General features: G+C 49.6%; 6 protein-coding genes and 1 non-coding gene across 7 annotated transcripts; 4 read left to right on the forward strand and 3 right to left on the reverse strand.

The window, feature by feature from the left end:
* Positions 1 to 245: 245 nt before the first annotated feature.
* IAR55_002999 (uncharacterized protein) lies at positions 246 to 1,838 on the reverse strand (the record flags this gene model as incomplete). Its single annotated transcript, XM_066946110.1, has 10 exons — positions 246 to 268; positions 330 to 560; positions 608 to 633; positions 687 to 764; positions 814 to 835; positions 885 to 946; positions 993 to 1,047; positions 1,101 to 1,520; positions 1,647 to 1,754; positions 1,820 to 1,838. The coding sequence occupies 10 exons, from the start codon at positions 1,836 to 1,838 to the stop codon at positions 246 to 248; spliced, it is 1,044 nt and encodes a 347-aa protein (XP_066803611.1).
* A 347-nt stretch (positions 1,839 to 2,185) lies between these two features.
* On the reverse strand, positions 2,186 to 5,512 carry IAR55_003000 (uncharacterized protein; the record flags this gene model as incomplete). The annotated part of the gene is made up of 9 exons (XM_066946111.1): positions 2,186 to 2,374; positions 2,437 to 3,494; positions 3,545 to 3,562; positions 3,616 to 3,714; positions 3,765 to 4,028; positions 4,077 to 4,840; positions 4,891 to 5,155; positions 5,213 to 5,299; positions 5,359 to 5,512. The coding sequence occupies 9 exons, from the start codon at positions 5,510 to 5,512 to the stop codon at positions 2,186 to 2,188; spliced, it is 2,898 nt and encodes a 965-aa protein (XP_066803612.1).
* A 798-nt stretch (positions 5,513 to 6,310) lies between these two features.
* IAR55_003001 lies at positions 6,311 to 6,405 on the forward strand. The gene has a single exon. It is a non-coding gene; the product is annotated as a tRNA-OTHER (tRNA).
* A 347-nt stretch (positions 6,406 to 6,752) lies between these two features.
* IAR55_003002 (chaperone DnaK) lies at positions 6,753 to 9,324 on the reverse strand (the record flags this gene model as incomplete). Its single annotated transcript, XM_066946112.1, has 11 exons — positions 6,753 to 6,836; positions 6,897 to 7,081; positions 7,134 to 7,200; positions 7,254 to 7,372; positions 7,424 to 7,663; positions 7,711 to 7,909; positions 7,963 to 8,076; positions 8,128 to 8,567; positions 8,617 to 8,719; positions 8,773 to 9,058; positions 9,119 to 9,324. The coding sequence occupies 11 exons, from the start codon at positions 9,322 to 9,324 to the stop codon at positions 6,753 to 6,755; spliced, it is 2,043 nt and encodes a 680-aa protein (XP_066803613.1).
* Positions 9,325 to 9,724: 400 nt separating this feature from the next.
* On the forward strand, positions 9,725 to 10,464 carry IAR55_003003 (uncharacterized protein; the record flags this gene model as incomplete). Its single annotated transcript, XM_066946113.1, has 3 exons — positions 9,725 to 9,870; positions 9,933 to 10,265; positions 10,341 to 10,464. The coding sequence occupies 3 exons, from the start codon at positions 9,725 to 9,727 to the stop codon at positions 10,462 to 10,464; spliced, it is 603 nt and encodes a 200-aa protein (XP_066803614.1).
* Positions 10,465 to 10,842: 378 nt separating this feature from the next.
* Positions 10,843 to 12,377, forward strand: IAR55_003004 (uncharacterized protein; the record flags this gene model as incomplete). The annotated part of the gene is made up of 5 exons (XM_066946114.1): positions 10,843 to 10,896; positions 10,981 to 10,998; positions 11,076 to 11,178; positions 11,557 to 11,666; positions 12,159 to 12,377. The coding sequence occupies 5 exons, from the start codon at positions 10,843 to 10,845 to the stop codon at positions 12,375 to 12,377; spliced, it is 504 nt and encodes a 167-aa protein (XP_066803615.1).
* Positions 12,378 to 14,103: 1,726 nt separating this feature from the next.
* On the forward strand, positions 14,104 to 15,857 carry IAR55_003005 (uncharacterized protein; the record flags this gene model as incomplete). Its single annotated transcript, XM_066946115.1, has 9 exons — positions 14,104 to 14,236; positions 14,366 to 14,517; positions 14,579 to 14,635; positions 14,699 to 14,781; positions 14,839 to 14,930; positions 14,990 to 15,097; positions 15,160 to 15,337; positions 15,389 to 15,513; positions 15,577 to 15,857. 9 exons carry the CDS (start codon positions 14,104 to 14,106, stop codon positions 15,855 to 15,857), a joined length of 1,209 nt encoding a protein of 402 aa, XP_066803616.1.

Below are 15,857 nucleotides of genomic sequence, written 5' to 3' on the forward strand. Positions count from 1 at the left end.
TCCTCGTGCTCACCTTTTTTCGGAGATTAATTCAGCATCCGTTCGTCAGACGAAATACGAAATACGAAATACGAAATACGGACAGATTCTTTTGTACGAGTGAGGGGGTGGGATCAACCCAAAGCACACTAAATGACCGTGATCTGGTCCAAGAAGACGCCGACTTGGACTTGTCACGATCAGAATGGTTTACTGGATTTGCATCGATGTGGTCAGACAGAGGGTACAAATAGTGCAGGAATACATCAATACTCTCCAAACTCGACATCTGCAATTGCGAGTCATATGATCAGCGCCCATGTACGGGTCAGCTCTCGGTGACAACTCACGTCCAGTCTGCATGGCGTGTTCTCTCGCTCCTTTTTCCCCTTTTAGTCCGACTCGGCAGATATTACACCTCAGGTCGAAATTGCTCGTGTCGGTGTAGTAATGCCTGGCTCGCAGTTGACCCACGAGCTTCTCAGCGGTGGGAATGATGGACGAGTCTGACAAGGGGAAGACGGTGGTGTGGAATGACGGCGGTGAGACAGGGAGCGGGGACAGTGTGAGAGCATCGTAATCTGCGAAGCACTCAGCTGAGCGACAGACAACCGTGGGATAAACGTACGAATGCCAGAGTAGACAAGAACGGCTCTGAGGGGGACACAGTCAGCAGCAGGTTCGAGGCAGAAATGCAGAATATTCACCTCGAGTCATAATCGTCCTGCCCAAATCGATCACAACGTCCTGTCGCCACATCAAACGACGATATCTCTGTCTTATAACTAAATTACGTCAGTTAGCAGGATGCGGTACAGACGAAGTACCGCTTACTGCTTGGAGAAGATAGACAGCTCTGAGAAACAGATCAGCGCAAGACGAGATGACAGTGCAAGAATGCTCACCGATTGCCCCTCCCCAAGTGTCTGACTTGACTATCCGATTGATGTACTCGTCTCTGGGCTGGCTGGAGAGGGGTCAGCAGAGCTGCACAAAGGCTGAGAGTCACTCACCCCAACATGACATCAGAATAGGTGAACGGATCATCCCGTATAGCATCAGCGACGACTACATCCTTATATCAGCGAGGCCCTATATCGTGAAAAGCGCTGTGAACTCACCTTTCCGTAACGTCTGACCCGCCTCAATACCTCCTTCAAATACGACACCTATCGCGCTGAACAAGCATGAGTTGTCATCCGGTACCACCCTCAATTGCAAGAATCCCGCATCTCTGCCCGGCAACGCGACGCTCTCTGCGCTTTCTACCGGGATATCATTCTGTGCCAGAGGCCAATCGGCGATATGGGGTGTAGGGGCTGAAAGGGTGTCGTTCACTGCTTTGATAGATGGGGCCGGGGTGGGTGTCCGATGAGCTGTGATCGAGGATGGTCGAACGGGAGTGGAGGAAGAGGTTGGGATTGTGGTGGAGGGAGGAACGGCTGTGACGATGATTTGTTCGCCCTTGGTGATTGGGATAGAGGATAGTAATGAATCCAGACTAGTCTCAGGAAGCAGTCTTGGTGGATAACCAAATTTCACTAGATCACCACTAAAACAGTTAGTAACTTTTCTGTTTACCACCCTCATCAGTGGGGAGATTTTGCTTCCATTCCATTCCATTCGAGGAGAGGACGACACGACGACGACGACCAAGCATGACTCACGTTCCTGCTCGCTCGGTGGGATCTCAGTCGCTGAGAAAATCAACACTTTCAGATCGTCCACCGTCGTGGAGGAAGGATCGAAATTGAGTGTGGAGACTCCGCGAGGAGCTCTCAAACGGACGTGAGCAACGATATCAGCTAACATCATCTATGCGCAGGATGAAGGTGGGCACGACTTATTGTTATGGACATGGCAGGTATCGAAGTTCTTTTTGAATGCTTTTGTGCAAGTGCAGATCGACATGAAATCCAGAGATACCACCTGATAGACGCGTCACTCAACGCTGGATCTCGCGAGACCACAATGGGTACTGCGGTTACGTAACCAATACTGGCTTGCTCTTGCTCGAACTGAATGTTTCCATACAATCCTCAGTTCCTTAGTTCGATGATGCGGACTCAGGCATGAGGATGACTATAACCCTGCCAATATGCGTACTTGATGTGCCCAATCCCATACTGTATGATTGCGAATCGAAATCTATACCCCTCCACTCCACTTATCACCTATGTACTTTTCGATAACAGAACCAAATTCTTTAATAAACCCAATTCAAGACCCATAACCCTATCAACACCAGACCCAACTTGACCGAATTGTGTTTCTGCGCCAGGGAATTGATATTTCTCAGCACGTTCAACACGGTCTGATCTTTCCATCTTGTGTCGGTTGCAGCGTATCCTTCTACCGTTCGACCCGATAAAGATGCTGCTGTTGCTGCCATCCACTGGGAGATAAAGGCCGGTCAGCGAAAATGGTGTAGAGGGGAAAGGTGGAGATATGACTCACAGATGGCCAACTCTCTCTTCGTTCCATATCTGCACTCTCCGAGTTAATCAATCCGTTCAACTCCTTATTCGTCTGATTCATCAAGGGTATACTCTCCGGTATACCACCTTCTGCCCCATCTTTCGGTCCCTCCACTACTGCCTGGACAGCCGTCGCTGTCGGCATCGGTAAAACTTCACTTCCGCCTGCACCTGGCCCACTTCCAGCCGTCACGGGCAATGGCAAGCTCTTCTTCTTTCCAACCATGTACTCCGTGATCTCGCCTGTAGCACCTGAAACTCGGTAGCTGAGCCAGACGAAACATATTGTCGAGATTACCAAGTTGATAGGTCTCCATCGAGTTGCAGGGATGACAAGCAGGATCGACTTGGTGTCAGAGGCCAACCAGCCGTGGAATTGCAGGATGAAGGTTTCGAGAGAACATTGACCGATGAAGCAGAATATTTTGCTTGAGCATGAACGAAGCAAAGGTGATGCGTTTCGGAGGAACACGAAGGACATGATTGGAACGACACAGACCACAGCGTGGTACTCGTTGTAGACGAATTTGTTGGGGAGATGAAGCTGGAACCAGAAGTACCAGAGCATCGCCAGAACGCTGACGCCCAAAGTCGCCTTTTGTACAATTGGGAATGAAGGTCGGTCGGCGATTTTGAATTCCTTGAACTTAATGTATGCGTACGCGCAGAACATTCCGCACCACACGATGTAGAGATCGAGCGTGACACGGAATGACCATTCCTTTGCAGACCATTCTATTCGGAAAATCGCGTTGAGAACCTTGAAGATGCTGGACATCAGGAACGTGTAGTGCATGAAAACTGTGACTAGAGCCGCGCAGGCGAAGAGTTTGGTAAGAAGGAAGGTGGGTCGTTCGTTGTACTTCGATCCCAAAGCCATGGTGAAGTAGATGATGATATACCACCAGCTGGTAAGAGGAGCGAAGTAGTAGAACGCGTAATCGGTGTTCATCGTGTATGGGAGGACGACAGATAGAAGGTTGAGTCGGACGAGGACCATAGCGACTCGTTGGAAGCCAAAGTCGGCCTTTTTGTAATCTGCGAAAAGATTAGTCTGACCGGCGAATCTGGGATGAGTGACTGCTTACAGTAAAAGAAGTGACCATCTAAGGAGGATTTGTGGGTCAGCGCAACTCATTCCGGCAATGAGCTGACTCACATCCAGTCATGAAAAGATATGAAGCGACAAGCACTCGAATAGGATTATAGATACCCGATATTTTCGATGCACCGAAGAAGTGATAGATGAGAATGGCAACTGAACCAAGCCATTAGCATTTCCCTCCACTTTCCGCATTTCATACTCACTCTGCATCCACCCTTTCCATTCATCGGTGATATCTCTGTTCAAGAATCCCAAATCCTTTCCACCGTTTCGCATGGTAGCCAATCCCGCCAACAAAGCAAGGAGAGTCATACCACCAAAAATGGCTGAGTCATAATCCTTCTGCTCTTTTAAGAAGACGGTTGTCCGGTCGGCTAGAAAAAGGTAGCCCATCGCCAAGCCAAACGTGCTCAAAGGCGCTGCGATGCTTGGAGAGGGTATGTAGTTATGGACTGAAGAGGAGGTCGCTGCGGTGATGTCAGAACTGCTCTACTGCTTCCATGAGAAGCACTTACGTAGTCTGGGAGCTATAAGCATTCCGACAGGACCCCAAACGACCAGCAACACGAGTATGAGACCCTGTATTGGAGTTACCCAATCATACCGCTTGCAGCACGTTCCGATCGCGCCCTCCTTTCTCATGACATCGTTACATCTCCAACTCAACAGTAACTCAGCCTGTTTGTTCATGATCTTGTCCGAGAAATGCAATCCATCTTCCGTTTGGTCGTCCACCAAGAGATTGTTCAGGACCGAGGGGATGATGACAGGTGGTGGGTTGGCATGGGTGAGACGAGCATACAAGTCCGCGTTCATGGCCTCGACGTCCGTGTGCATGATCGTTTCCGCTCGACTTGCCGAGAGCTTCTCGTGGACGGGATTCGGGATAGGTAAGAAGATGACGGCGTCGGCGATGGAGAAGTCGTTCCGGCCTGTCGAGGTCGCGGGGAGTCGAGCGCGGGAGACTAGAGAACGGGAGTCGACGATCTGTCCAAAGTCGGACGAGGAGGTCTCGTCTGTGGGCAGCAGACCAGGAAGGATGACACCAGAACCAAGGAGCATATCATCCCATGGATTGAGGAGGGCTGTCTTTGGTGAACCTTGATTTTCCTTGAGAAGCTCAAAGGTGTCGTGAACCATGCCGCCCCAAGAGGCCAGACCACCAGATGTCGGGTTACGTAGATACCAGAGTCCTGATCCCAGTACTACGAGGGAAGCTGGGTCGCGCATGGAGCCAGTGAGAAGCTCAGCCGTTCTCGAACCATTGAGATAGGGATCCCTATTGCGTCACGTCAGCTACCACCAACACCCTTTGTTCGGGTAACTCACCACCAAAACTCCAGATCCAATGAAGGTCCACCTTTTGGATCAGCCACGGAAAGTACCCTATCTGTATGCTTATCTCCTTCACCCTCCCAAGCTTTCGAAGCTCCTCCCACGGTACGCGCCAACGAGAAATACAGTTGTCTGACCGTCGAGTCGCCCACGAACAGAACGCTCCGCTTGTCCGAGAAGGGAGAGGAAGGAGTGTTGGACGTTGGGGATGCTAAGCACCGTTGCAGAGAAGTCGCTGGGAGGGGCGCTTGATAGCAACCTAGGAAAGCTTCTCATCAGCACCGGCAGCTGTCATTGTTTTGGGCGGTCGACACACCTTCTGGTTGCCAATTTGTCCACTTGCCAGGATCTAACCACTTTCCAGTACTCAGCATTGCCGAGCAATGATATGGATCCGACCGGTCTAAGAGAGAGAGTCAGCTCGTGGCTATGTACAAGCCAGGCAGACTCGCTCGCACTAACCTAAGAAAGCCCACCGAAGCACATTCCCTAAGACCACCGCCGCGACGAGCGTAGCACAAGCGTAGGTATACCACAGGGGATTCACTCTGGACGACGTAGCTTGTGCTCTTGACGCAGCCGGCTTGACACCAGCTACACTCGCCGATCCAGGCATGGCTGAGACGAAGACGATGTCAGGGGTCGGCTGCCGTGAGGGTCGACGGAAGATGAGCGGTTGAATGGTGTTTGTACTCCTCGTATAGATATATGTGAATCGGTTTGTTTTCGTTTGTGCCGAGAAGGATTGATTGACCGTTGGTATACTGAAGATTGAACGAGTGGATGATCGGTCACTCTGAGGGTATATGTATATGTGCAGCAGACGCAGGATGTACAAACGAGATGATCTAGATCAACGAATGACACACACACAAGCTCTCCGAAGATGCGTAAGGAGCAGAAGGTATGGGGTACAAAGTCACTTCTCGCGACGTTCCTGCTAGGTAGAACTTCACTGAATCTAAAGCACAACGCGTCCCTGATATGTGGCACCCGAATGGTCTGAACACTACCAGGTTACAACTTGACATACGAGATGCAGGTAGTCGTAAATGCACGCGTGAGTCTCACATGTACATTTTGGATGGACCCAAGACAGCGATTGCTCTCTGAAGCATGCTGTTTGTTTGAGAGGTGGGCCCACGTCTCGTTGATGTCTAATCCGAATTGAGAACGAGTATCTGTGAGACATTCCGCGCAAGAACACCTCACTTCTCCTTTGGTTCAAAAGTTGACATGACATGCGCGATGAATGTACAAGTACTCAGAAGTGCATTCAGTGGACAATGAGGTGACTCGATCATCGATAACACGCATATGCAATATGACATGAAAAGCACAGCGAGCTCTTTTTTTTGACATGATCTCGTGATCAAATCTATATATGTCCTGATCAAACCGTGGCCAGTGTAAAGTTTTGGTAGCTCAGCCCGGTTTAGAGCATCAGATTGCAATTGGATTACACTGGTTACTATCTGAGGGTCTCGGGTTCGAATCCCGATCGAAACTCTTTTTTTTTTTTTTAATTATCATTCTTGGGTTGATCTTTTTCTCCGTGGGAGCTCAACTTTTGAATGACTAGTACTTGCTTCACCATCGACAGCATGCAATTTATAAGCCTCGGCATTCTTGGTGGGAAGGAAAGGTGACAGGAGCATGATCATTTAACTATTAACGACTGATTCTTCCTGAAGGAATCTTTCAACTCGAATTTGATGGGTGACGAGACAGCCGAAAAGACTATTGCCGACTACTGATTGCATCGTCATCCTCTTCCGTCTGTCTACTCCTCGAACCTCAATCATCTCAACACTATGCAACCATTGTATATGCCTGTTTTAATCGATCCAATCCTTCTAAAGCTCATCGTGGCTGAAAGGTGCCTGCTCATCATCGTAACCTGAGCCACCAGCGCCACCATACAACTTGGCAGTGATAGGCTGAGAAAGGAACAAATTGTCAGAGATCGATCTCAATATATGGTGTGCTGTTACACTTACAGCAACAGCAGCTTGAAGTTCTGAGAGCTGTTCCTCGTACTCCTCAGCTTCAGCTTGAGAGTTAGAGTCGAGCCACTCGGTCTTCTCCTTGATAGCGTCGAGGATAGTCTCCTTGTCCTCTCCAGAGAGTTTGCCACCGAGACCTTCGGCGTCGTTGACCTGAGATTTGATGGAGAAGAGGGAGTCTGCAAGGGACGGTCAATTACTGCGGATGTCTCACGTCTCGATGCAACTCACTCTGTAAGCTGTTCTGCGCTTCGATCTTCTTCTTGATGGCAGCGTCTTCGTCGGCGAACTCCTCGGCCTGTCATGATAGAGTTTAGCGCCATACCTTGAACGAGATATACGGCGACTCACCTCCTGGACCATTCTTTCAATGTCCTCGGGAGACAATCGTCGTTGATCGTTGGTGATAGTGATAGACTTGGACTTGCCAGTTCCCTTATCAACGGCCGACACCTTCAAGATACCGTTGGCTGGAAGGGATCAGCTTATGAAGCCCATCTAGAAGAAAATGCGCAACTTACCGTCAATCTCAAAGGTGACCTCGATTTGAGGAACACCCCGAGGGGCGGGAGGAATTTCGTTGAGGTCGAATTCTCCCAACATGTTGTTGTCCTTGGTCATTGATCGTTCACCTTCAAACACTTGGATTCTGACGGTGGGCTGGTTGTCTACAGCGGTGGAGAAGATCTGGGACTTCTTGGTAGGGACAACGGAGTTTCGGCCAATAAGCTTGGTCATAACACCACCGGTGGTCTCGATACCTATATACGGTCAATAAACGAAAGAAATTGTACGAGAAGGCACCTACCAAGAGTCAAAGGGCAAACATCGATAAGGAGGACACCGCTGCTTCCCTCCTCGCCAGAAAGGATACCACCCTGAACAGCAGCACCGTACGCTACAGCCTCGTCAGGGTTGATACCCTTGGAAGGCTCCTTGCCGTTGAAGTACTCCTTGAGGAGTTGCTGGACCTTGGGAATACGAGTGGAACCACCAACAAGGACGATCTGCGGGAAGGTCAGTTTCGACCTCTATGTCCTGAGAGCCACCAATGACTCACATCGTCGATCTCGTCCTTCTTAACACCGGCGTCCTTGAGGACTTGCTCGACAGGCTTCATGGTCTTCCTGAAAAGATCCATGTTAAGCTCTTCGAATTTGGCTCGAGTGAGCGTCTAAGTCGACTGTCAGCAACTGCAGCGCAACATGCTCACTATTCTACTCACCTCGGCAAAGTCGTTACCACCTTCGAAGGCCTCAATCTCGATCTTAGTGCTCATTTGACTGGACAAGGTCCTCTTGGCCTTCTCAACCTCTCGCTTGAGTTTACCCATAGCTCGGTTGTTCTTGGACACATCGGTACCGGTCTTGGTCTTGTACTGCTTCACGAGGTAGTCGATGACACGGTTGTCGAAATCCTCACCACCGAGGTGGGTGTCACCGGCGGTAGCCAAGACTTCGAAGACACCGTCCTCAATAGAGAGAAGGGAGACATCGAACGTACCACCACCGAGATCGTAGACGATGATCTGAGACTCGGCCTTGCCAGTTCTGTCAAGACCGTAGGCGATAGCAGCGGCGGTGGGCTCGTTGACGATACGGAGAACGGTGAGACCGGCGATAGTTCCGGCGTCCTTGGTAGCGGATCGTTGAGCGTCGTTGAAGTCTGTAAACTGGTTAGCAAAGCCGGGATCGTCAAAAGCCATGTCACTCACAAGCAGGGACGGTAACAACCGCGTGAGTGACCTTGTGACCAAGGTACGCCTCGGCAGTCTCCTTCATCTTAGTCAAGACCATGGCGGAAATCTCCTCGGGAGTCTACGATTTATCGTCAGCACCGAGTTGAGACTTGCTTGCATGATTCGACTTACAAAGTCCTTGAGGTCACCTCTGTGGTTGACCTGAATCATAGGCTTTCCGCCTTTGTTCACAATCTTGAATGGCCAGTGCTTCATGTCCTTCTTCACGTCGGCGTCGCCAGCGGATCGTCCGATCAATCGCTTAGCGTCGAAAACGGTGTTCTCGGGGTTGTTGGCGGCTTGGTTCTTGGCGGCGTCTCCGATCAATCGTTCGTCTTCTGTGAAAGCGACCCATGATGGAGTGATACGGTTACCCTGGTCGTTTGCGATGATTTCTACCTTGCCACCCCGTTGGACGCTGCGAAACGAATCAGACGTCAGTGGCGTGTCCTACACTGTATAGTCAGTGCTGACTCACGCGACACAAGAATAAGTAGTCCCCAAATCAATACCGATGACAGTGCCCACGTCGACCTCCTTGTCCTCTGCTCTGACCTGACTTCCGACAGGTAAGAAACAGATGACGGCGATGAGGACAAACGCGAATAAGGTGAGTTTTGACATCAATGAAGATGAGGAACTTGAACGTCTCGATGGACGAATTGATCGTTTTGGGTATGCCATGATGGCGGGTATGTTACCTCCTGTTCGTGGTGTAGAAGAGTAAGTTAGTTGAGCAGAGAAGAGAAGAGAAAAGGAAAGAAAGGGAAGAAGAACCAGGAGAAGAGAGATGTGGTGTATGATGGATTTTTGTGGAAGGAGGTGGACACGCTGGAAGTCACTGCCAACGTGGCACCCCCGGTTCATAGAGTTACCTGCACGTGGCGAATTACCTGCACGCGACTTTTTCTCCGTTTTATCCCAGAACCGACACACACACACTCACACGCACCTTGTTTCCGTCGGTAACTGACATCTGATCGTCCATTCCAGAATTAGCTATAGCATTCTCCTTTCTTGTAACATCGAGCAACGTCCGTCAGCATTTGTAGCGCACCACAAGGGCAGCAGCATACCGGCAACGATGTACTCTACTCTGCAGAGACTGAATCATCTCTCGTCCCTAGCCACCACGTACATCATGATTCTCCTCGGTCTCGTCTCAATTGCGTCACTATTCGCACTGCCTACTGTGGACGTTGGCAAAGTGGATGTAAAGGATCTTATCGTGTCAGTCTGCATCTGCTATCTGCTCTATATCATGTTATCTGATGAACCCGTGCGGAATGCAGCCAAAAAGGGAGACTTCGTCGATGGGGAGCTAGAGAAGAGGAGATTGCTTCAATGCGATTCGACATCCGAACGGACCTGAACCCTCTGCTCAACTCCTACAACACCAAACAAGTGTTCCTCTATCTCACAGCCAGCTATGACGAGACCATCACGGGAAACACACACGACGTCGTGCTTTGGGATCGAATCATCACTCGAGGCGATATGAGAGACATCCGGGCGGTCGGGAAGAAGTTGCCGAAGAGCAAAGGAGGTAAGAGGGGAAGAGGGAATGTCAGAGTTGAAGAGGGGAAGAACAAGTATGCTTGGAGGAATCCATCGGGATCGTTTAGGTGAGATGCTGAACTATAAGGGGTATTCATCTTCGTATGGGCTTTCTGACTGCTTTCGTGCTGCACATTCAACAGAGATATTCCTACCGCCAATATGACATTACATTACTCGCTCATGCCCTATGTCGGAGTGCTGTCTTCAGGAGTTGCTGCGACAGCACAAGGGCCAGTATCGATTCCGGAGCTGATAAAGAGATAATGGTGAGCGGGATACGAATAAGCGCATGAGGTCTGTCATGTGTATGAAAAGGCTGACCCTGTACAACGAACAGTTGTACGATATATGCATATTCCATTCGCACAAATATGATTGTCCTTGCAGGCAGAACACCAAAACGATATTGAAGGATTGGGTCGATGATCGCAGTGGAAGAACATGAATGATTAGGAAGATGAGGATAAACGCTGATTGGATTGTATGATGGGGGTCCGAGCGCTCACAAAGTTGCTTTTCTCTTGAGCACTGACCGTATTTACGGATGTCCATTTTATTTCGCTTCATCTTCCACTCGACCACCAAAATCCTTATCTTGAGACTTTTTTCAAACGGAGAAGACATCTCTCAGACTCGCTCAGGATGTCTGATACCGATTCGGAACCAGAAGTGGAAAATCTCAAAGAGCAAGGCAAGGTGTGTTGAATCAAACCTTCAACGTTGAATCCGATCGTTTCCTCTCTGCATCTATCTGGGTTGCCGCTGAGGTCCCATTTTCAGCTTGCTCTCAAGATCCAGGTAAGGGTGTCTCTGACATTAGATTCTTAGATTTGAGCAGGAGACCGCCTCGCTTATAGTCCGCGCATGCGCTCTAGAGATCCTCGGACCACTCCGACGAGGTGATCTTTCATGTCAAGCGCGACACAACTTTAGGTAAAGTCTTCAAGTCATACTGTTCGAAGCTCGACGTGAAACCCGGTAAGTCAAGTCACAATCGTCTGCGCCGATCATCACAACGGCTCGAAGAATGGTTGTCCTGTTTCTGTGTTGACCCCTCGTAACGTGAGATGAGTACTGACGAACATCGATATACCTACATGTGCCCTTATCTTTTACTACCCGATGTTCCTCTTTCACCCTTATCTTCTACGGCCCGATGTTCCTCTTTCACCCTTGCCTTATCGTACTGCTACCGCTTGCCACCTGGCTCGACTCACGCTTCCCATCTCCCCATCCCCATCTATCTTGTTCCTCCCTCCTCGCGCAAACGCCTTTACCGCATACCATTTACCTCCCACCGCCTCTGCTCCGGGTTTTCCTATCGATACGACGATACTCCAATCTTTACTCACCTAGGCACTTTCAAATTTCACTACGATGCGAAACGCTTGTTGGAGAATTACACGCCAAAGATGCTGGAATGGAAGTTGGGCAAGATGTACGCCATCGAGGCCATGACACAGCAGGTGAGTATTCGTTCGGATCCTCTTGAAATACCATGAGAAGCACTATTTGATCATGGTCTGATCAATAGTGGGGAGGTGGACATTGAAGGCTATATGATAACAAGATATCCTCGAAGTTATTTGTCATGTGATAGGTCCTTTGGAAGCTGAGATTCGCAGTAGACTTGTCCAAGTATACTGTCGATCAGATTTCTCGCATGAATTTAATGTATATCTTATGCGTTAGTGGGAGATCAACATATCTTGGCCATATGCAAACAGTCTGGCAGTATTGAGGCGATTTGTTTCCGCATCTGTTTCCATGATTTATTCACAATTGTACCAAATATACGTCAGGAAGGATTGTGATCAACGTCTTAGCTCAGATGCTCGTTGTTTGAATACTGGTCGTTGCATGTCATGTGAGATCTAAAGCTACATAGTGACGACTGCGTCACACATCCGCTATACTGCTGCCAGCCCACTTGACTGATTAAATGAGATAGATTATAGATTGAAGAGAGGAAAGAGTCGGAAGGAAAGGAGGCACGAGTAGGAAGGATCACGACGGGTGGTGAGAGATGTTTGCGTTCTGCAAACGAAAGGAAGTCAGAAGTTGGTCGACCTCATGTGAAGGTTGCGGGGAAAGGGGAAAACGTACCATCTTTGGCCTCACCACCCACTAGACTGTGCCTCTACCTCCTCGTCGTCCACCGCAAGCACCACATGTGACTAAGAGAAAAGGACAGAGAAGTCAACACCGATTTACTTTGAATGTACTGTCGAAACTCACTGAAGTTCCAGATGGCGATGAGAACAGAGGCGATACCGCTGAAGATGGCCATGAAGAATGAGGCGATGGCGGAGATAACGCTAATGAAAGATATACAAGTATATGTCAGCGAGGGTTCAGTACAAAGGAAGGGAAACAGTGCGGCTCAGCAGTGAAGCTCCACTGAGGGTTTCACTCCGAGTGGACAGCCTCGTGGAGGAAGGGACGACATGATCGTAGAACAGGTGATACTCACGCGTTGATAGCGCCAGCAATGGCAGAGATGATGTTACCCATGTTGATAGATCTGGTTTGGTGTTGTTTCGATACTTGTAAATTGCTTTGTGGAGGAAAGATGGGTGGCGATTATTGTCAAAGGGTGAGTCTCTTATATATGGCTAAAAAGTCAAGTGAACGATAAAAACCTTTTGTTGTTCCGTTGATGATTATGACGTGAAGAACGAAATCCAAAAGCGGTGACGTCAATCTTGTCATGTTCAATTGAAATGTGGAAATTCTCCGACCAGGGTGGAAGGAGATGGAGATCAAAATGTGAAACTCTCTTCTTGCGTGCAAAAGGGCAGGAGCTGTCGTGTAGGGGCAAGCAAAGTACGCTTGTATGACCACTGTATCTCCGCTCGATTGCCCCCTTCCTACGCACCGCATGTGAGGTAGATCTTGCCCCAAGCGAATGATGCTGCTGGCGCTCCAATCCCCTCCTGCCCTGGGGTTTTTACCCCTTTCATGTCGACTAACCAATGTTTAGCGTCCGATGAACAAAAGGTACAACAACAACAAGCGAGACCCGCATGGAAGAAGAGACGCAACAAGTCTAAAATCACTTGTTCAGTGGCTTGGTCGTACCTTTGACATCATCGGTACGGACCAAAAGCCTCTCTTGGTAGTTCCCGGCGGTAAAGAGTATCCCCCTTCTTCCCCTGGTGATTAGAGCGTAGCGAAGCATGAGCGTTTCAGCTTCAGCCTTTGTGCCCTTGGCGCAACAACGGGAGGGATAGTCACGACGTCATATTTGGATTCCGTGCCATGATGCTGTTAAACGCACTCGTCTGGAAAAAATGGTCGGACGGTCTGGGTCTAGCATGTTTTCGGGTGACACCGACCGAGCTGATAGGTCCATTGTTCGGGTAAAACCATGGAAGAAGCATGACAAGCGGAGCTCGAGCTGTGATGAAGATGTGGCTGAAGAAAGTGTTGTGGTGGTGTCATATTAACGATATGGAAGGCTGCTTCATTGGCAAGGTCCATCACGATCTTCTCCATGTAAACGCCAGATGGCATTGTCGCCGCCAAGATGTCTTGACCAACACAGCGTTATGTGCGATTGCATATCTATTCAGATGTTATACCTTGTCAACAAGTGGTGCGCCATCTATTTGCATTATCAACATACCCTTGCCTATCATGATGTAACCCCCCCCCCACCTGGCTCCGCAAGGACTATGGTTATTTTCGGACATCGAGGGTTTTTGCCTGGCCCAAGATCCAAACACCATTCCTCCTCCTCCTCCACCTTCAGCCGCCTCCACTTCAGTGACTTATGCTTCCGCTTCGTGATGCGTTATCCTTCGGTTCTGGTTTTGATTCGAAAACCGAGACTTACCCACCCAAAGTAATCCATACTTACCCTTTTATCACCGCTCGCTCTGATTCGGATACGGTCCCGAGATGCTTTTCGAAATCACTTCGGACGAGGCGAGAGCGATTCGAGCGCCTTTCCGAAATCGAGCATTGAGGCTGATGACGGAACATCCGCTGATCGATAGTCATGTTGATCTTCCCTATGTCATGAGGGCTATCAGTGCGCGTTGTCTCATAAATCGCCTTCCACCACTACCACAGAACATGCTTGTTCCATGTCCTATTCTTGATACTGATACTGAAAAGACAAAGCACGGAGGAAATTGACTGACCACACTGCTGGGAACAGGCAAGAACCCCGTCGAGACTGTTAGTGCGATTGCCGGCTCGTTCCCTGGTCACGTCGATGTTCCCCGCATGCGAGAAGGGAAGCTTGGAGGGGTGTTCATGAGCTGTTGGATACCATGTCATCCAGGTGACGACTTTCTGAGACCGTGCGATGTGAGCGTGACATTACTCTTCTCCTTGCGTAGATCGTGCTGATGGCAACGGACGGGCTCAGGATGTCAGAGATGCTTTGGAACAAATTGATCTAATCCAGTTGCTCATGAAAGAGTCGGTAAGTGTGTCCTGGCTTTTACTTTCTCGGTCACGAGGTGCATATCCAGCTAATTGTGTGCAGGATTTTCAATATGCGAGGAGTTCTGCCGATATAAGAGATGCCTTCAAAAAGGGCAAATTCGCAACTCTGATCGGAGTTGAAGGGTATGTCCACTAGCCTCACCGACGTCACATCTGCGTCGAGTGCTGATTGTGTAACAGCGGCCATATGCTTGGGAACTCACTCTCCGTATTGAGGGTGTGGGCACAATTGGGTGTGCGATACCTGACACTGACACATACGAATCACAATGGTATTTCACAGTCCTCTTTTTCCTCTTTGTCAACCTGCACTAACGCTGGGAACGACCAGTCTTTGCCTCGTCCGCGGGATCTGGAGGTCCCATGTCACCTGTTCACCCCGGTAACGGGTTATCAAACCTCGGAAAGGAGCTCATCAAGGAGATGAACAGATTAGGCAGTAAGTCACTTCTCGCCTTGCGAAATGGGCCGAGTAGCTCATTCAAATCGTTGCCACACCAGTCATGATTGACCTCTCACACGTATCGGACGAGACGATGCGTCAATCTATCCAACTCACCAAAGCACCTGTCATCTTCTCTCACTCCAACGCCAGAGGAGAGTGCGACCATCCTAGGAATGTCCCCGACGACGTTTTGTCCCTCATCGGAGGCGAAGAGGGCAAAAATCACGGAGTGGTGTATGTGAACATGCCCCATCGCGGTGTTTTAGCTGACATGCGAGCTTGCAGACAATGTGTCTTCTATCCCGCTTTCACGGACAAGGTCAGACCGACATTGGAGAGAGTAGCAGACCACATACAATATCTTGCAGACAAAGTTGGAACGGCACATGTAGGAATTGCTTCGGACTTCGGTAAGTACCTACCTCCCAGGCTTGGGCAGGTCTTCCCGGCGAGATCTGATTCCATGATGATAGATGGCATGGAACACGGAGTACAAGGGCTGGAAGATGCTTCCAAATACCCCGACCTCATCGCAGAGATGCTAGCTAGGGGATGGACCGACGAGGAAGTCATCGGTCTGATGGGTGGAAACATCATGCGAGTTATGGACGAAGTGGATGAAGTGCAACGGCAATTGAGCGGGGAAAGGGCTTCGGCTGCTGTATACGAAGACAGGACGGATCTGCCTTCAGACTGGCCAGAATATCTACCGAGCGCCGTCAGGGCTTACTTGGAAGAGAAGAATGGAAGCTGA

The sequence above is a fragment of the Kwoniella newhampshirensis genome, chromosome 5, assembly GCF_039105145.1.
Source record: "Kwoniella newhampshirensis strain CBS 13917 chromosome 5, whole genome shotgun sequence".
Lineage (NCBI taxonomy): Eukaryota > Fungi > Basidiomycota > Tremellomycetes > Tremellales > Cryptococcaceae > Kwoniella > Kwoniella newhampshirensis.